The 17249-nt window shown below is 42.3% G+C and overlaps 1 protein-coding gene across 5 annotated transcripts in view; it reads right to left on the bottom strand.

The window, feature by feature from the left end:
• Window positions 1-17249, bottom strand: part of LOC311232723 (uncharacterized protein) — a 103075-nt gene that overhangs the window by 35310 nt on the left and 50516 nt on the right. For 4 of the 5 annotated variants that reach the window (XM_084338298.1, XM_084338302.1, XM_084338300.1 and 1 more), the window contains 10 exons: window positions 16780-16902; window positions 16241-16275; window positions 16090-16139; window positions 15502-15533; window positions 10575-10694; window positions 8422-8550; window positions 7974-8015; window positions 5507-5638; window positions 3840-4019; window positions 1182-2195 (listed from right to left, as the gene is read on the bottom strand). In XM_084338298.1, coding sequence (XP_084194424.1) covers window positions 1182-2195; window positions 3840-4019; window positions 5507-5638; window positions 7974-8015; window positions 8422-8550; window positions 10575-10694; window positions 15502-15533; window positions 16090-16139; window positions 16241-16275; window positions 16780-16902 — 1857 coding nt within the window. The remainder of the gene's footprint in view (window positions 1-1181; window positions 2196-3839; window positions 4020-5506; window positions 5639-7973; window positions 8016-8421; window positions 8551-10574; window positions 10695-15501; window positions 15534-16089; window positions 16140-16240; window positions 16276-16779; window positions 16903-17249) is intronic. The other variant, XM_084338301.1, reaches the window with a different exon arrangement.

The following is a 17249-nucleotide window of genomic DNA, read 5'->3' as shown; positions in this document are numbered from 1 at the left end:
AATAGAGCATTGAGACCGCGTGCAAATTAATAACTGAATTGTCAGAGTTTGGCGCTATACCGTCGAGTGCGACATATTTCTATTAAGTCAGTAATAGTCTATTTGTGCATAGTGTATCGTGCGGCTAAAGTTCTACAGTGACCAGCATCACCAACGCTTCCTCGTACCAGCTAGGGTGCTTATCCTAGACGAGAACCGTGTGGACATGTACACTGGATTAATCTACCCGACGACTGCATAGCCCTTTGCGGCTGGAATATATTTGCTTTGGTCCTGTGATTTATGGAGCGGAGAATCTACCCGACGCCTACACGTGTAGGATTTACCCTGTGGGGAGCCACGTCGAGCCTGCGCCTCAGAGAGCCTGAGGCCGGCTAGCTTTCTTCACTGTGGAGCTACAGTCTACGGAGAACAGCTGTATTCGTCTGTGGATCAAGAGGCTACTGCACCGTCTCCTGTATTTGGAGTCTCCTTAGTCATCGTTGACCAGACTTTCTACTACCGACAGATCCCCTACCCCTGCTGGCTTACTACCGGGGGGACCCTTCCAGTATCTCCCGCTATATATTACTAGTGTACCATAGATATAATTCCCTAAGATTCAGGTTGTATACTTACCTCCTGCATAACCAGAGAATGGACATTCAGTATTGATTTGCCTACGCATATTCATTTGCCTTATAAGCGCAATCCAAAGTGACCAGAAGTATATTAATGTACCTTTTGCTGCAATAAATACTTAATAATTACTTTGTGTGGAACCGATTTCATTGTGGGAAGTGTTCATCATATTTAGATATCATGTACTGTATGGCCAGTAATTAAAGTACATAAAGCGGTAGTGGTTTAATGATACCATACTTATCAATACAGTCAGGGAATTGTACCCCTCAGTTACACTTACCTAGGATTTGATTTGATTCAACAACAAAGCAGTCGGAGCAATGGCGAGCCGAAAACTGTCGAAATTGTAGTTATTTGAAGTTTGGATTTTTTTTCACGACTGAGGTAGGTAAATCAAATTTTTTTAGACTAAAGTACCGAAAAAAGGTACCGTTGGGTACCGGTATCGATTCACAGGTACCGGTACCGTATCGGTTCAAATGTGAAAGGTACCCATCCCTAATGTGGAGGAAACATAATAAAACACAATAACAATAATAATCATAAGAGAGGCTCACATTGGTCACATTGGACCGCTGAATAGCATCAGGCTTGTTGGAGGTTGATACCTTGGTCTTCTTCTTAGCCTCTTCTGCTGGGGCCAGGCCGGAGGCTTCAACTTCTCCTGTTGGGGCCAGGCCGGCGGCTTTAGCCTCTTCTGCTGGGGCCAGGCCGGCGGCTTTAGCCTCTTCTGTTGGGGCCAGGCCGGAGGCTTTAGCCTCTTCTGCTGGGGCCAGGCCGGAGGCTTTAGCCTCTTCTGCTGGGGCCAGGCCGGAGGCTTCAACTTCTCCTGTTGGGGCCAGGCCGGAGGCTTTAGCCTCTTCTGTTGGGGCCAGGCCGGAGGCTTTAGCCTCTTCTGTTGGGGCCAGGCCGGAGGCGTTAGCCTCTTCTGTTGGGGCCAGGCCGGAGGCTTTAGCCTCTTCTGTTGGGGCCAGGCCGGAGGCTTTAGCCTCTCCTGCTGGGGCCAGGCCGGAGGCTTCGGGTTCTTCTGCTGGGGCCAGGCCGGCGGCTTTGGCTTTTCCTGCTGGGGCCAGGCCGGCGGCTTTAGCTTTTCCTGCTGGGGCCAGGCCGGCGGCTTTAGCTTTTCCTGCTGGGGCCAGGCCGGAGGCTTTGGCTTTTCCTGCTGGGGCCAGGCCGGAGGCTTTGGCTTTTGCTGCTGGGGCCAGGCCGGCGGCTTTGGCTTTTCCTGCTGGGGCCAGGCCGGCGGCTTTGGCTTTTGCTGCTGGGGCCAGGCCGGCGGCTTTGGCTTTTCCTGCTGGGGCCAGGCCGGAGGCTTTAGCCTCGGGTTGGTGTTTGGGAGTAGTAGCAGTGTCTGGTTTGGTTTTGGTCCCTGGTTTGTGTTTCTGTAGAGCAGCAGAGATGTTTCCAGCCTTGACTTCTTCTGTATCGCCCATCTCTTCTCCACCTTTGCCCTCGCTCTCCCTTTCTTTGCCCTTTGTCGCAGTGTTGTCTCCATTATTTTGGTGTTGGGACTCTGCTACGCCTGTAGGTGGAGCTGCAGTCCGTCTGTCCTTAACGTTGGCAGGAGACTTCTAGAAGCAGGAAGCATGAAAGGTCATGGGTCACTACAGGGGTACATATAAAAGGTTATCTATGTAGTCACAGGGTTCTGGGGTGTTTTTCAATATATGTGATGTATAGATTGGGGGGAGATGGTAGCATGTAACGGTGTCAGAGAGGTCGAAGTGTATGCAGACGGTGATAGAAGAAGCGGTTCAGAGGCATAGCCAGCAGAATGTTTAGCAGCCAGCAGAATGTTTTGAATTCCGATCTAAGACACAACAAGCTGATACCGTGGCAGGGCACAGAGGCAGAGCGCGATGGAGGTTTTGACAGTAATGAAACGTTTTGAAATGTGTGAAAGGTTATTAGCAGTTGTCATGACAGCGCATGACAACCAGAAGAGGGGCGGGCCGTCATTGCTATGACGAAGATCCTATAAATCTAACAGTGTTTCCGGGTGTAAGCCAGACCAAGAGCGGCTAAGGGCAGACTACAATCTGACTAGGACTGAGAGACTCTCTCCTCATCACGGAGAGGGGGGGGGAGGAGGAGGAATGACACATCATCATTAGCTTCGGCTAACGGGTTCTGGCTACGACCAGGCCTGACCACCATTGGACTGAATAGCAGAAGGACGATAGACTGAACACACCGAAAGATCATTAGAATAGACTTTTCAAGGACAATACAATCTGTTAACATCTGAGCTGAGGCTTCTGTTTATCAAATAAACTGCTTCTCCTTGTAAGGTATTACGCTGTGTCAAAGTGTCGAATTCTTACGAAGGTGGAGAATTATTATGGTTTGCGGATCGCACTAACGGGGAGAGATAAGGATTGTATCAGCCAGTATATGAGACGTCAGGATCATTAAAAGTACACAACGCAGAGGAATGGATGGAGAGAGGATAACACAAGAAGACGTGATACTGGCCAGATTGATCAGAATCCAACACACAGTACATATATATTTATAAAACACAAGATACATGTGTAATAATTCATTACATTTATATAGCGCTTTTCTCAGACTCGAAGCGCTTTACAATGTAGGGTTAGAAATTGCCTCCTTTACCACCACTGGTAGCACCCAACCTTGGGCTACGCAGGCTCAATGGCTGCCATACACTGGCACCAGGCACACAGCACACTACACAATGGCTGAACGGCTCAGTAGACAGGGGTTCATATCAGCCAATTAAGGGGAAGGGATGATTAGGTGGCCTTGATGTCAGAGACTTGATTGGGAATTTGGCCAGGAACATCGGGGAGCCCCCTACTCTTTACGATAGGCGTCCTGGGTTTTTTAACCTCAGGACCTCGGTTCACCCTCCCTCTCCTCGAGACCAGTCGCTTCCTTGATGGCGAGCGCCTTGCCTACTACACCACCTAGCCGCCCTAGAATACTTTTTTTTTATTAAAAACAAAAACCCTGACAAAGTTCGAATCCCAAAAACAGGCTTCGGGGAAACAGCCCACGATGTTCGCGGGGGGGGGGTGTACCTACATGTTTCAGGGGCGCTGGTCCGTGGGGGTACCTACATGTTTCAGGGGCGCTGGTCAGCGGGGGGGGGGGGGGGGGGGGTACCTACATGTTTCAGGGGCGCTGGTCCGTGGGGGTACCTACATGTTTCAGGGGCGCTGGTCAGCGGGGGGGGGGGGGGGGGTACCTACATGTTTCAGGGGGGGCGCTGGTCCGCGGGGGGGTTGCTCCAGGTAGGCCGTGGTGGTGACCCGGCTGTGGTTGGGATCGGGCCGTCGAGAGAAGCACAGCTGGTTCTTATCAATGACACACGGAAACTTCTGGAAGCGGCCGTAGATCGAGAGAGACAGATCACTGATCTCACAGATCACCTGGTGGAGGAGAGGGAGGGAAAGAGAGGAGAGGGAGGAGAGGGAGGAGGGAGAGAGGAGAGGGAGGAGAGGGAGGAAAGGAGAGGGAGGAGGGAGAGAGGAGAGGGAGGAGAGGGAGGAAAGGAGAGGGAGGAGGGAGAGAGGAGAGAGGAAAGAGAGAGGGAGGAGGGAGAGAGGAGAGGAGAGGGAGGAAAGGAGAGGGAGGAGAGGGAGGAGGGAGAGAGGAAAGAGAGAGGGAGGAAAGAGAGGAGAGGGAGGAAAGAGAGGAGGGAGGAAAGAGGAGAGGAAAGAGGAGGGAGAGGAAGAGAGGGAGGAGAAGAGAGGAAAGAGAGAGAGGGAGGAGAGGAAAGAGGAGGGAGGGGAAGAGAGGAGAGGAGGAGGAGAGAGGAAAGAGGAGAGAGGAGTAGGTGAATGAAGGAGAAGAGAGAAGATAAGTGAATGAAGCAGAAGACATTTAAAAGTTCAGAAAGCACATATATATTATTATTTATATATAAATAAATACAACACCCAACAAAATACTTAAGAATTGAGGACTGGTCATTAATTTATAGCTTCAGCAAACGGATAACCTGCACCTACTTACTTACCTGTCTGTCTGTCTGTCTACCTGCCCTTATGTCTGTCTGCCTTTTCTGTCTGTCTGTCTGTCTGTCTGTCTGTCTGTCTGTCTGTCTGTCTGTCTGTCTGTCTGTCTGTGGATCAACGTCGCTGGCATTCAAAGTGTTAACAGTCTCACCCCACACTAACGGTCTCACCCCCCCACACTAACGGTCTCACCCCACACTAACTGTCTCACCCCACACTAACTGTCTCACCCCACACTAACTGTCTCACCCCACACTAACGGTCTCACCCCCCCACACTAACGGTCTCACCCCACACTAACTGTCTCACCCCACACTAACTGTCTCACCCCCCCACACTAACGGTCTCACCCCACACTAACGGTCTCACCCCACACTAACGGTCTCACCCCACACTAACGGTCTCACCCCACACTAACTGTCTCACCCCCCACACTAACTGTCTCACCCCACACTAGCGGTCTCACCCCACACTAACGGTCTCACCCCCCCACACTAACTGTATCACCCCACACTAACTGTCTCACCCCACACTAACGGTCTCACCCCCCCACACTAACTGTCTCACCCCACACTAACGGTCTCACCCCACACTAACGGTCTCACCCCACACTAACGGTCTCACCCCACACTAACTGTCTCACCACCCCACACTAACGGTCTCACCCCACACTAACTGTCTCACCCCACACTAACGGTCTCACCCCACACTAACTGTCTCACCACCCCACACTAACGGTCTCACCCCACACTAACGGTCTCACCCCACACTAACTGTCTCACCCCACACTAACGGTCTCACCCCCCCACACTAACGGTCTCACCCCACACTAACTGTCTCACCCCACACTAACGGTCTCACCCCACACTAACTGTCTCACCCCACACTAACGGTCTCACCATGCCCGACAGCAGCAGTGTGTTCTTGACGGTTCCGAAGCGCTTCACCAGCACCTGGACGTCCAGGTGGGCGGTGGGCGTGTCCGGGACGTTGGTGACGACCAATAGGCTGCCCCAGACCACAGGACCCGTCTGTTGGAGCAGAGGAGACATGATGGGTCACTGGAGGATCCATCCATTTTATTTATTTGATCATTCATAAAAGATACATATAAAAGCTGCCCAGTAGGAATACATACATTTAAAAAAATCATTGAGGTTAAAAACACAATAAAGCCAAAAGGCTTATTTCCATTGTGTCCCTCTGGGGGTGGGGGTGGGGGGGGGGCAGTTGGCTGGCAGAAACAGTAGAGCAATATATAGTAGGGATGTCCGATATTATCGGCCGATATTGGCATTCAAATGAAATATGGAAAATTATCGGTATTGGTTTAAAAAAATATATATATATTCTTTTTTACATTTATTTAACCTTTATTTACCCAGGCAAGCAAGTAAGAACAAATTCTTATTTTATTTATTGTCAAAAGTATGTAAATGTAAAGAGATATGTAATGTTAATTACCTGAAAAAAAATGTTTGGGGGGGACCCTGCATATATCGGTATGGGTTGATATCGGTTATCGGAAATTAAGAGTTGGACAATATCGGTATATCGGAAAAAAAGCCAATATCGAACATCCCTAATATATATAGTATAGCCCAAATACAAAAACAAACCACACAATTTCACTACATTAAACAAGTCAAAGCCAAATACACAATCAAATTCAATTTATCTACAGCATTCCCTTTGTCTAATTAATAATAAAATCCAAGCTCCATCTCTAAACACACATTACACGTCAGTTTTAACCACTCATCCTATCCTTCCTGGCCTCTAAGAGAATCCCAGAGGCCGACGCCAGCCACCGTCTTAACCTCTTCCACCCAAATGACCTCACGTCATAAATCAATCTGTCTACACTGTCTGACAAAACTATCGGTTTATTTTTCAAACGTATTCAAGTATAAACATCATAACCATGTCACAACAGCAGTTATAATGTATATTATCATCAATACGTTAGTTTACCAATTAGGGCTGGGTGATAAAACAATAACCATATATTAGGGCTGGGCGATAAAACAATAACCATATATTAGGGCTGGGTGATAAAACAATAACCATATATTAGGGCTGGGCGATAAAACAATAACGATATATTAGGGCTGGGTGATAAAACAATAACGATATATTAGGGCTGGGCGATAAAACAATAACCATATATTAGAGCTGGGCGATAAAACAATAACCATATATTAGGGCTGGGAGATAAAACAATAACGATATATTAGGGCTGGGCGATAAAACAATAACGATATATTAGGACTGGGTGATAAAACAATAACGATATATTAGGGCTGGGCGATAAAACAATAACCATATATTAGGGCTGGGCGATAAAACAATAACGATATATTAGGGCTGGGTGATAAAACAATAACCATATATTAGGGCTGGGCGATAAAACAATAACGATATATTAGGGCTGGGCGATAAAACAATAACCATATATTAGGACTGGGCGATAAAACAATAACGATATATTAGGGCTGGGCGATAAAACAATAACCATATATTAGGGCTGGGCGATAAAACAATAACCATATATTAGGGCTGGGTGATAAAACAATAACCATATATTAGGGCTGGGCGATAAAACAATAACGATATATTAGGGCTGGGCGATAAAACAATAACCATATATTAGAGCTGGGCGATACGGCCTCTAAATGATATCGCGATATTTTTTGGCCATATCACGATACAAATCGCGATATTTTGAACTTAAAAATGCTTGATTTTACCCTTTGATGCATACAGTCACGGCAATATGATGATTATAATAGTCCCTGCAACATATGTTTGCATTATTAAACCATGAAGATGCTTTAAAAAATTATTAAATGAAAATGTACTAAGAGGAGTCTACTGACACACTAATAAAAAAATGTATTTACATGGTAAATGGCTTTTTACATCTACATCTTTACATCTAAGACAATTTATATGGTAAATGGCTGCTTTTTTATATAGTGCTTTTATCCAAAGCGCTTTACAATTAGTTCCTCACATTTGACCCGCTCACTCACACACTCACACACCGACGGCGGAGGCGACCAATGCGAGGTGCCGACCTGCTCATCGGGAGCAGTTAGGGGTTAAGTGTCTTGCTCAAGGACACATCGACACGCTGCCCGGGAATCGAACCGGGAACCTCCGGATTGCCAGACGACTGCTCTACCTCCTGAGCCACTGTCGCCCCACATAAAATATATATATAACCCAGGGGGGGGGGGGGGTCAGGACCCTAACCCAGGGGGGGGGGGTCAGGACCCTAACCCAGGGGGGGGGGTCAGGACCCAGCAGTACAGAGTCACAGTATAGATCAGTGATGATGGACTTCAGGACAGAGAGACTCACCGACTGGTCCAGCGGCCCCTTCATCAGGTTGTACAGCGCCACCTAGGGGAGGGGACGGGAGGAACCTGAGTTAAAACAAGTGCTGTGGCACAACTCAATGACACTATAGTCACTTTAACCCTTTCAATGCCACACGACAGCCGGTTAACCCTTTCACTGTGACAATACAGAAGGTTAGCCCATAGTAAAGGGTTACCCTTCTGTCGTGTGGCAGTGAAAGGGTTAAAGGAGACATGTTTTAGTCCTTTTCTACGGGTCAGGGGTCAGGTTTAAGGTCAGGGTCAGGTTTAACCCTTACCGGGGTGTGCAGGCCTCAGGTTGACCTCTGAACCCTACGTTAACCCTTACCGGGGTGTGCAGGCCTCAGGTTGACCTCTGAACCCTAAGTTAACCCTTACCGGGGTGTGCAGGCCTCAGGTTGACCTCTGAACCCTAAGTTAACCCTTACCGGGGTGTGCAGGCCGACATCCTGCTTGATGCAGCTCATCTTCAGCTCAGAGTCCTGGATCTTCACTGGGATGAAGCTGTGGACCTTCACCATCTCCTGAGCCGTCTCCTGGGTCATAGACACCAGCACCTGGGGGGGGGGGGGGGGGGGGGGGGGAGAGGGGGAGAGAGAGAGAGAGAGAGAGAGAGAGAGAGAGAGAGAGAGAGAGAGAGGGAGAGAGAGGGGGGGGAGAGAGAGAGAGAGACAGAGAGAGAGAGAGAGAGAGAGAGAGAGAGGGGGGAGGGCGAGAGACAGAGAGAGAGAGAGAGAGAGAGGGGGGGGAGAGAGAGAGAGGGGGGGGGGGGGGGAGGGAGAGGGGGAGAGAGAGAGAGAGAGAGAGAGAGAGAGGGAGAGAGAGACAGAGAGAGAGAGGGGGGGAGGGCGAGAGGGAGAGAGACAGAGAGAGAGAGAGAGAGGGGGGGGAGAGAGAGAGAGGGAGAGAGAGAGACAGAGAGAGAGAGAGAGAGGGGGGGGGAGAGAGAGAGAGGGAGAGAGACACACAGAGAGACACACAGACACACACACAGAGAGAGACACACACAGACACACACAGAGACACACACAGACACACACAGACACACACAGAGAGAGAGAGAGAGAGACACACACACACACAGACACACACAGACACACACACAGACAGATCGTTAAGTCATTGGAAAGATAGAATCCTTCGAGTCTGCAGGTCTGGTTCAAGTTCTAGTTATTGATTTGTCTAAACTAGGGATGTCCGATATTATCGGCCTACCAATATTGGCATTCAAATGTAATATCGGAAATTATCGGTTTTCATTTTTTACATTTATTTAACCTTTATTTACCCAGGCAAGCAAGTAAGAACTAATCCTTATTTTATTTATTGTCAAAAGTATGCATGATGTTGTGTTCATTTCACGACAAGAGATATGTAATGTAATGTTAATTATCTGAAATTATTCAGTTTTTTTTAGGGGGAAACCCTGCACACATATCGGTATCGGTTGATATCGGTATCGGAAACTAAGGGTGTGTTCACATCTGAAAGTCCGGATTTTCCGTGGATAGTCCGGGGAAAGTCCGGACTTTCTGGTGGACCAAATGTGAAAATGATACATTGTTTGATTTGGTCTGCGTTCACACTACCCTGTTTGGTGCGGATCTAATTTGTAATTGTAAACAAAGGACATGCTGTCGCCAAGTCGTTCATCTATTGGACTATAGCACTCACAAACGTAAACAGTTGCCGACAGCGTCTCTTGTGATAAAGCAGAGAGATACTGTCATTACGAGCGTGGCGCAAGTCGACTAGAGAGTAGAGATATAGAGAGAGAGCGAGAGGACGAGAGAGACTGTCCGCGCGCGGCGCCAGTCTAGAGAGACAGAGAGAGGAAGAGAGAGAGGACGAGAGATACTGTCCGCGCGCGGTGCCAGTCTAGAGAGACAGAGAGAGGCAGAGAGAGAGAGAGGCAGAGAGAGAGAGAGAGGCAGAGAGAGAGAGAGAGACCTTTCCTTCCTGCGTAAGCTGCCAACTACTAGACAGCTCTGCATAGAAGCAGGCGCAGCTCGAGATGCGTTGTTGTTACAGAGCTGATCCACGCTGCTATTATGAAATTACCCAAAAAGTGTACGCTTTTTTTTTCTTTATCTGAGAGAATGTCCGCGAATGTCCTCCTCACCCAGGAGAAAGTTGGGGGGTCCGCGCGCGGCGCGAGTCTAGAGTAGAGAGAGAGAGGAAGAGAGAGACTGCGTCTAGAGAGGAGAGAGCGAGAGGGAGGAAGAGAGAGACTGTCCGCGTGCGGCGCCAGTCTAGAGAGGAGGCTACTTTGCTTCCTGGATTAGGTACTATAGTTCGATTGAAACGAACCGAGTCCCAACTTTTCAAGAGGACCATGGTTCGGTTGTTTGGTCCTCATAGTTCGGTTTGCGTTCATACCTGTACAAACCAAACGGACTATCGATCTAAAGGGACCATGGTCCACTTAAAGGGACCATGGTCCACTTAAAGTGGACCAAACAGGGTAGGTGTGAACGCGCCCTAAGAGTTGGACAATATGGGATATCGGTATAAAAGCCAACATGGAACGTCTCCTGGTCTAAACATGAACCAACAGCGACTCTGTCAGAGCTCCTCCCACCTTCCCCATCTCCGTGGCCATGATGATGTCACCGGGGATGCCGAAGGGCGTGGCCAGTGTGGTGATGTCACTCTCCGCCCAGCCGCTGGCAGGGAGCCCCTGGATCAGGACCACGGCCATCTGGGGGGGGGAACGCACTTTACTATTAACCCCGTCACTGCCACACGACAGCCGGTTAACCCTTTCGCTGTGACGATACAGAAGGTTAGCCCTTTACTATCACACAACCGACGGCGATGCTCCATCATTAGCATCATTAGCTCCGCGGATACGCCGTCGCATCGCCGTCGGTTGTGTGATAGTAAAGGGTTAACCGGCTGTCATGTGGCAGTGAAAGGGTTCAAATGACATGGACCTGTACGAGAACTATGATAATAACATGGTAGTTATGAGCTGTATTATAGTTCAAGTTCAAGTTCTTTAATAGTTGTCATACAGAAGTACAGAATACTTTCATACAAAATGCTTCTTACTGTTACGCTCCAGAGACTGTGCTAGACAAGATAGTATCAAATAACATAATAACATAATATAGCATGAATTTAGAAGAAGAATGAGGTCACAGTTGTTCGGTATAGACATATGTACAATGTTCTGAGTTACCATATAATATACAATACACAATACTATGCAGTGTACTAATGTACAGTACTATCTAGTGCAAAGCAGAAGTGGGATGAGGTACAATTTTAGGTACAATTTACAGTAAGGTGTACGAGTTGTAGTGCAATCCTTCATCCATAAATATAAAGTGTGGGGAGTGGGTGCTACAGTGTGTTTGTTTAAAGTGGGTGTGTGCTATAAAGTGTGTGTAGTGGGTGCTACAGTGTGTTTGTTTAAAGTGAGTGTGTGCGTGTGGATGTGTGTGCTATGTGTGTTTGGTGGTTGTTGTTGTGTAGTGTTCATTCATTGTTCGTTTAGCAGCCTGATGGCCTGGGGATAGAAGCTACTTCTGAGTCTTTCTGTGCTCGCCTTGAGACTCCTGTGTCGCTTGCCTGACGGCAGCAGTTCAAAGAGGCAGTTGTTCGGGTGGCTCGAGTCCTTAATAATTCTCTTAGCCTTCCCCTTGCAACGCTTGTTGTAAATGTTCTGGAGAGTGGGGAGCCCCCCTCCAATTGTGCGTTCGGCTGAACGTGTCACTCTTTGTAGTCTGCTTTGGTCTTTTGCAGTGCTATTCCCAAACCAGGAGGTGATGTTGCCGGTCAGGATGCTCTCTATTGTACATGAGTAGAAGTTCTTAAGGATCTTCTGGCTGACTTGGAACTTCCTTAGGCGCCTGAGGAAGTAGAGGCGTTGTCGTGCCTTCTTCACCACACTGTTAATGTGTATGGTCCATTTCAAGTCCTCGGATATGTGGGCTCCGAGGTACTTGAAGCTGTTGACTCTCTCAACCGGTGCCCCGTCGATGCTGAGGGGGCTGTAGTCCTTGACCCCCGACCTCCTGAAGTCCACAATCATCTCTTTTGTTTTGCTGACGTTCAGGGAGAGGCTGTTTTCCTGGCACCATCCCGCCAGGACCTTGACCTCTTCCAGGTAGGCCCTCTCGTCGTTGGCAGAGATCAGGCCCACCACCACTGTGTGGGCCTGTATCATATATGTAGTATATATGTAGTATGTATGTAGTATATATGTATCATATATGTAGTATGTATGTAGTATATATGTAGTATATATGTATCATATATATAGTATATATGTAGTATGTATGTAGTATATATATAGTATATATGTAGTATATATGTAGTATATATGTATCATATATATAGTATGTATGTAGTATGTATGTATCATATATGTAGTATATATGTAGTATATGTATCATATATGTAGTATATATGTATCATATATATAGTATGTATGTAGTATATATGTAGTATGCATGTAGTATATATGTATCATATATGTAGTATGTATGTAGTATTTATGTAGTATATATGTAGTATATATGTAGTATGTATGTAGTATATATGTATCATATATGTAGTATATATGTAGTATATATATAGTATATATGTAGTATATATGTATCATATATAGTATGTATGTAGTATATATGTAGTATATATGTATCATATATGTAGTATGTATGTAGTATATATGTAGTATATATGTAGTATATATGTATCATATATATAGTATATATGTAGTATATATGTATCATATATAGTATGTAGTATATATGTAGTATATATGTAGTATGTATGTAGTATATATGTATCATATATGTAGTATGTATGTAGTATATATGTAGTATATATGTAGTATATATGTATCATATATATAGTATGTATGTAGTATATATGTAGTATGTATGTAGTATATATGTATCATATATGTAGTATGTATGTAGTATATATGTAGTATATATGTAGTATGTATGTATCATATATGTAGTATATATATATAGTATATATGTAGTATATATGTATCATATATATAGTATGTATGTAGTATATATGTAGTATATATGTAGTATGCATGTAGTATATATGTATCATATATGTAGTATGTATATAGTATATATGTAGTATATATGTAGTATGCATGTAGTATATATGTATCATATATGTAGTATGTATGTAGTATATATGTAGTATATATGTATCATATATGTAGTATATATGTAGTATATATGTAGTATATATGTATCATATATATAGTATGTATGTAGTATATATGTAGTATGTATGTAGTATATATGTAGTATATATGTATCATATATGTAGTATGTATGTAGTATATATGTAGTATATATGTATCATATATATAGTATATATGTAGTATGTATGTAGTATATATATAGTATATATGTAGTATATATGTAGTATATATGTATCATATATATAGTATGTATGTAGTATGTATGTATCATATATGTAGTATATATGTAGTATATGTATCATATATGTAGTATATATGTAGTATATATGTATCATATATATAGTATGTATGTAGTATATATGTAGTATATATGTAGTATGCATGTAGTATATATGTAGTATGTATGTAGTATTTATGTAGTATATATGTAGTATGTATGTAGTATATATGTATCATATATGTAGTATATATGTAGTATATATATATATAGTATATATGTAGTATATATGTATCATATATAGTATGTATGTAGTATATATGTAGTATATATGTATCATATATGTAGTATGTATGTAGTATATATGTAGTATATATGTAGTATATATGTAGTATATATGTATCATATATATAGTATATATGTAGTATATATGTATCATATATAGTATGTAGTATATATGTAGTATATATGTAGTATGTATGTAGTATATATGTATCATATATGTAGTATGTATGTAGTATATATGTAGTATATATGTAGTATATATGTATCATATATATAGTATGTATGTAGTATATATGTAGTATGTATGTAGTATATATGTATCATATATGTAGTATGTATGTAGTATATATGTAGTATATATGTAGTATGTATGTATCATATATGTAGTATATATATAGTATATATGTAGTATATATGTATCATATATATAGTATGTATGTAGTATATATGTAGTATATATGTAGTATGCATGTAGTATATATGTATCATATATGTAGTATGTATATAGTATATATGTAGTATATATGTAGTATGCATGTAGTATATATGTATCATATATGTAGTATGTATGTAGTATATATGTAGTATATATGTATCATATATGTAGTATATATGTAGTATATATGTAGTATATATGTATCATATATATAGTATGTATGTAGTATATATGTAGTATGTATGTAGTATATATGTATCATATATGTAGTATATATGTAGTATATATGTAGTATATATGTATCATATATGTAGTATATATGTATCATATATGTAGTATATATATAGTATATATGTAGTATATATGTAGTATATATGTATCATATATGTAGTATGTATATAGTATATATGTAGTATATATGTAGTATGCATGTAGTATATATGTATCATATATGTAGTATATATGTATCATATATGTAGTATATATGTAGTATATATGTATCATATATATAGTATGTATGTAGTATATATGTAGTATGTATGTAGTATATATGTATCATATATGTAGTATGTATGTAGTATATATGTAGTATATATGTAGTATGTATGTATCATATATGTAGTATATATGTAGTATATATATATAGTATATATGTAGTATATATGTATCATATATATAGTATGTATGTAGTATATATGTAGTATATATGTAGTATGCATGTAGTATATATGTATCATATATGTAGTATGTATATAGTATATATGTAGTATATATGTAGTATGCATGTAGTATATATGTATCATATATGTAGTATATATGTATCATATATGTAGTATATATGTAGTATATATGTATCATATATATAGTATGTATGTAGTATATATGTAGTATGTATGTAGTATATATGTATCATATATGTAGTATATATGTAGTATATATGTATCATATATGTAGTATATATGTAGTATATATGTAGTATATATGTATCATATATGTAGTATATATGTAGTATATATATAGTATATATGTAGTATATATGTATCATATATAGTATGTATGTAGTATGTATGTAGTATATATGTAGTATGTATGTAGTATATATGTATCATATATGTAGTATGTATGTAGTATATATGTAGTATATATGTAGTATGTATGTAGTATATATGTATCATATATATAGTATGTATGTAGTATATATGCATCATATATGTAGTATATATGTATCATATATGTAGTATGTATGTAGTATACATGTAGTATATATGTATCATATATGTAGTATATATGTAGTATATATGTATCATATATATAGTATATATGTAGTATATATGTATCATATATGTAGTATATATGTAGTATATATGGCAGTGCTCAGGGCTACACACCTCATCACTGCTCTTCTGATCAGCTTCAGTTCCTGTTGGGGAAACACATAAAATCACATATTTAGTTTAAAACCAACCAACAAAGAACATTTCATGTGGAAATAGTGGGAATTGGTCAAATTGGTGAGCAGTCACAAATATCGTGGGGGGTTTATTGAATTTGCGTTGGTTCTTGTGATGGCTGAATTGCACAATCCTTGAGGGTCTGAGTTATAATTTCGCTACTCGAGACTTTTTCCGAGACAGTAAGTTCATTTGACTTATTCTAGTCTAACGACACCTAGATTTATCAATAGTAATATATATGTAACGTTAATGCCACAAAACGAATGCCTTTGTTAATCATAACGTTGATGCAGTTATTAGCGTTGCGTTGGCTGTAACGGACATGCGTGTGTGTGTGTGTGTGTGACGGATATTGACGGACGGAATTGACGGATAATTATCGGCCACTGCCATCTGTAAATTTGATCTTATCGGCCGATTGCAGTCAACAAGGCACATATCGGCCGATACCGATAGGTAACCGATATATATCGGTGCGCCCCTAATTATATAAATGTATTTTATTTAGCCGTATTCTCTGACCTGGGTCTTCAGCGCCGCTGGCGGACTTGGTCTTCGATGCGCCGGCTTTCCTGTGGAGAGAGAAGAGCAGATCAAACCTTGTTATCCTGGGAGCCGAACATACAACATACTAGCTCTGGTCATGTGAGACAGGAAGAACAGGCGAACTGACCTTGTAATGACGCCAGCCATCTTGTAGCGCGTCCACTAGTAGAGAAGTAGAAGGGAAGAGAAATAAATAGTAGTAGAAGAAAAGTACAGCCTGGTTTAGCCTGGTTAAATAACAATGTTCTTAACCCTTTCACTGCCACACGACAGCCGGTTCACCCTTTCACTGTGACAATACAGAAGGTTAGCCCTTTACTATCACACAACCGACGGCGATGCTCCATCATTAGCATCATTAGCTCCGCGGATACGGAGCTAATGATGGAGCATCGCCGTCGGTTGTGTGATAGTAAAGGGTTAACCTTCTGTCGTGTGGCAGTGAAAGGGTTAACCTCAGGGTTCCCACAGACATTGCAAAATGAAATTCAAGGACTTTCAAGTGCTTTTTCAAGCACTCTTTCATTTAAAAAGGGCACTTAAAAGGATCCAATTAACTTTTTTTAGATGCAGTTTTCGGATCCAATATTTATGGCTTAAAACCAATTTCCGACAATTTTTTTTGTTGTTCTCAGCTGTATTAAAATGTTTTAAAATGTTTTGTACCTTAAACATGTTTTGTACATTCTCTACATTCATGGAAGCAGTGATCTGCTGGTCTCTGATGGCCAGGCTGGTGGCATCGGCTAAATCCTTGGCATCTTCAGACCTCACCATACACACTGATGCCTAGAGAGGAAGGGGGGGGGGGGGGGGGAGAGGGAGGGAGAGAGGGAGAGAGAGGAGAGAGAGAGGGGGGGCAGAGCCAGCCCAGAGAGATAGAAAATAAAGAGAGGTCTGTATTAACACTTTGGTTGCCTAAGGTTAAATTAATGATATACCATAGATTGCCAGCTCTATTTGTCTATGGAGAAAGTCCCCTTCTTTGCAGGGCTATAACCTTTTAAATCCTATTGCTAGATTGCCATTATTAGGGCCCATTCAAAGTCCTATATGTATTGTTCATTGTGTAGCAACGTTAAACTTTTTCATTCACATATTCATAGTAAAGTATGGTCTAATGTATAAGTATGTTT

The sequence above is a fragment of the Notolepis coatsorum genome, assembly GCF_963971535.1.
Source record: "Notolepis coatsorum genome assembly, contig: SUPER_7_unloc_2, whole genome shotgun sequence".
Classification (NCBI taxonomy): Eukaryota; Metazoa; Chordata; class Actinopteri; order Aulopiformes; family Paralepididae; genus Notolepis; species Notolepis coatsorum.
Note: the sequence above shows the minus strand (reverse complement) of the source record. Positions and strands in the feature narration are given on the sequence as shown.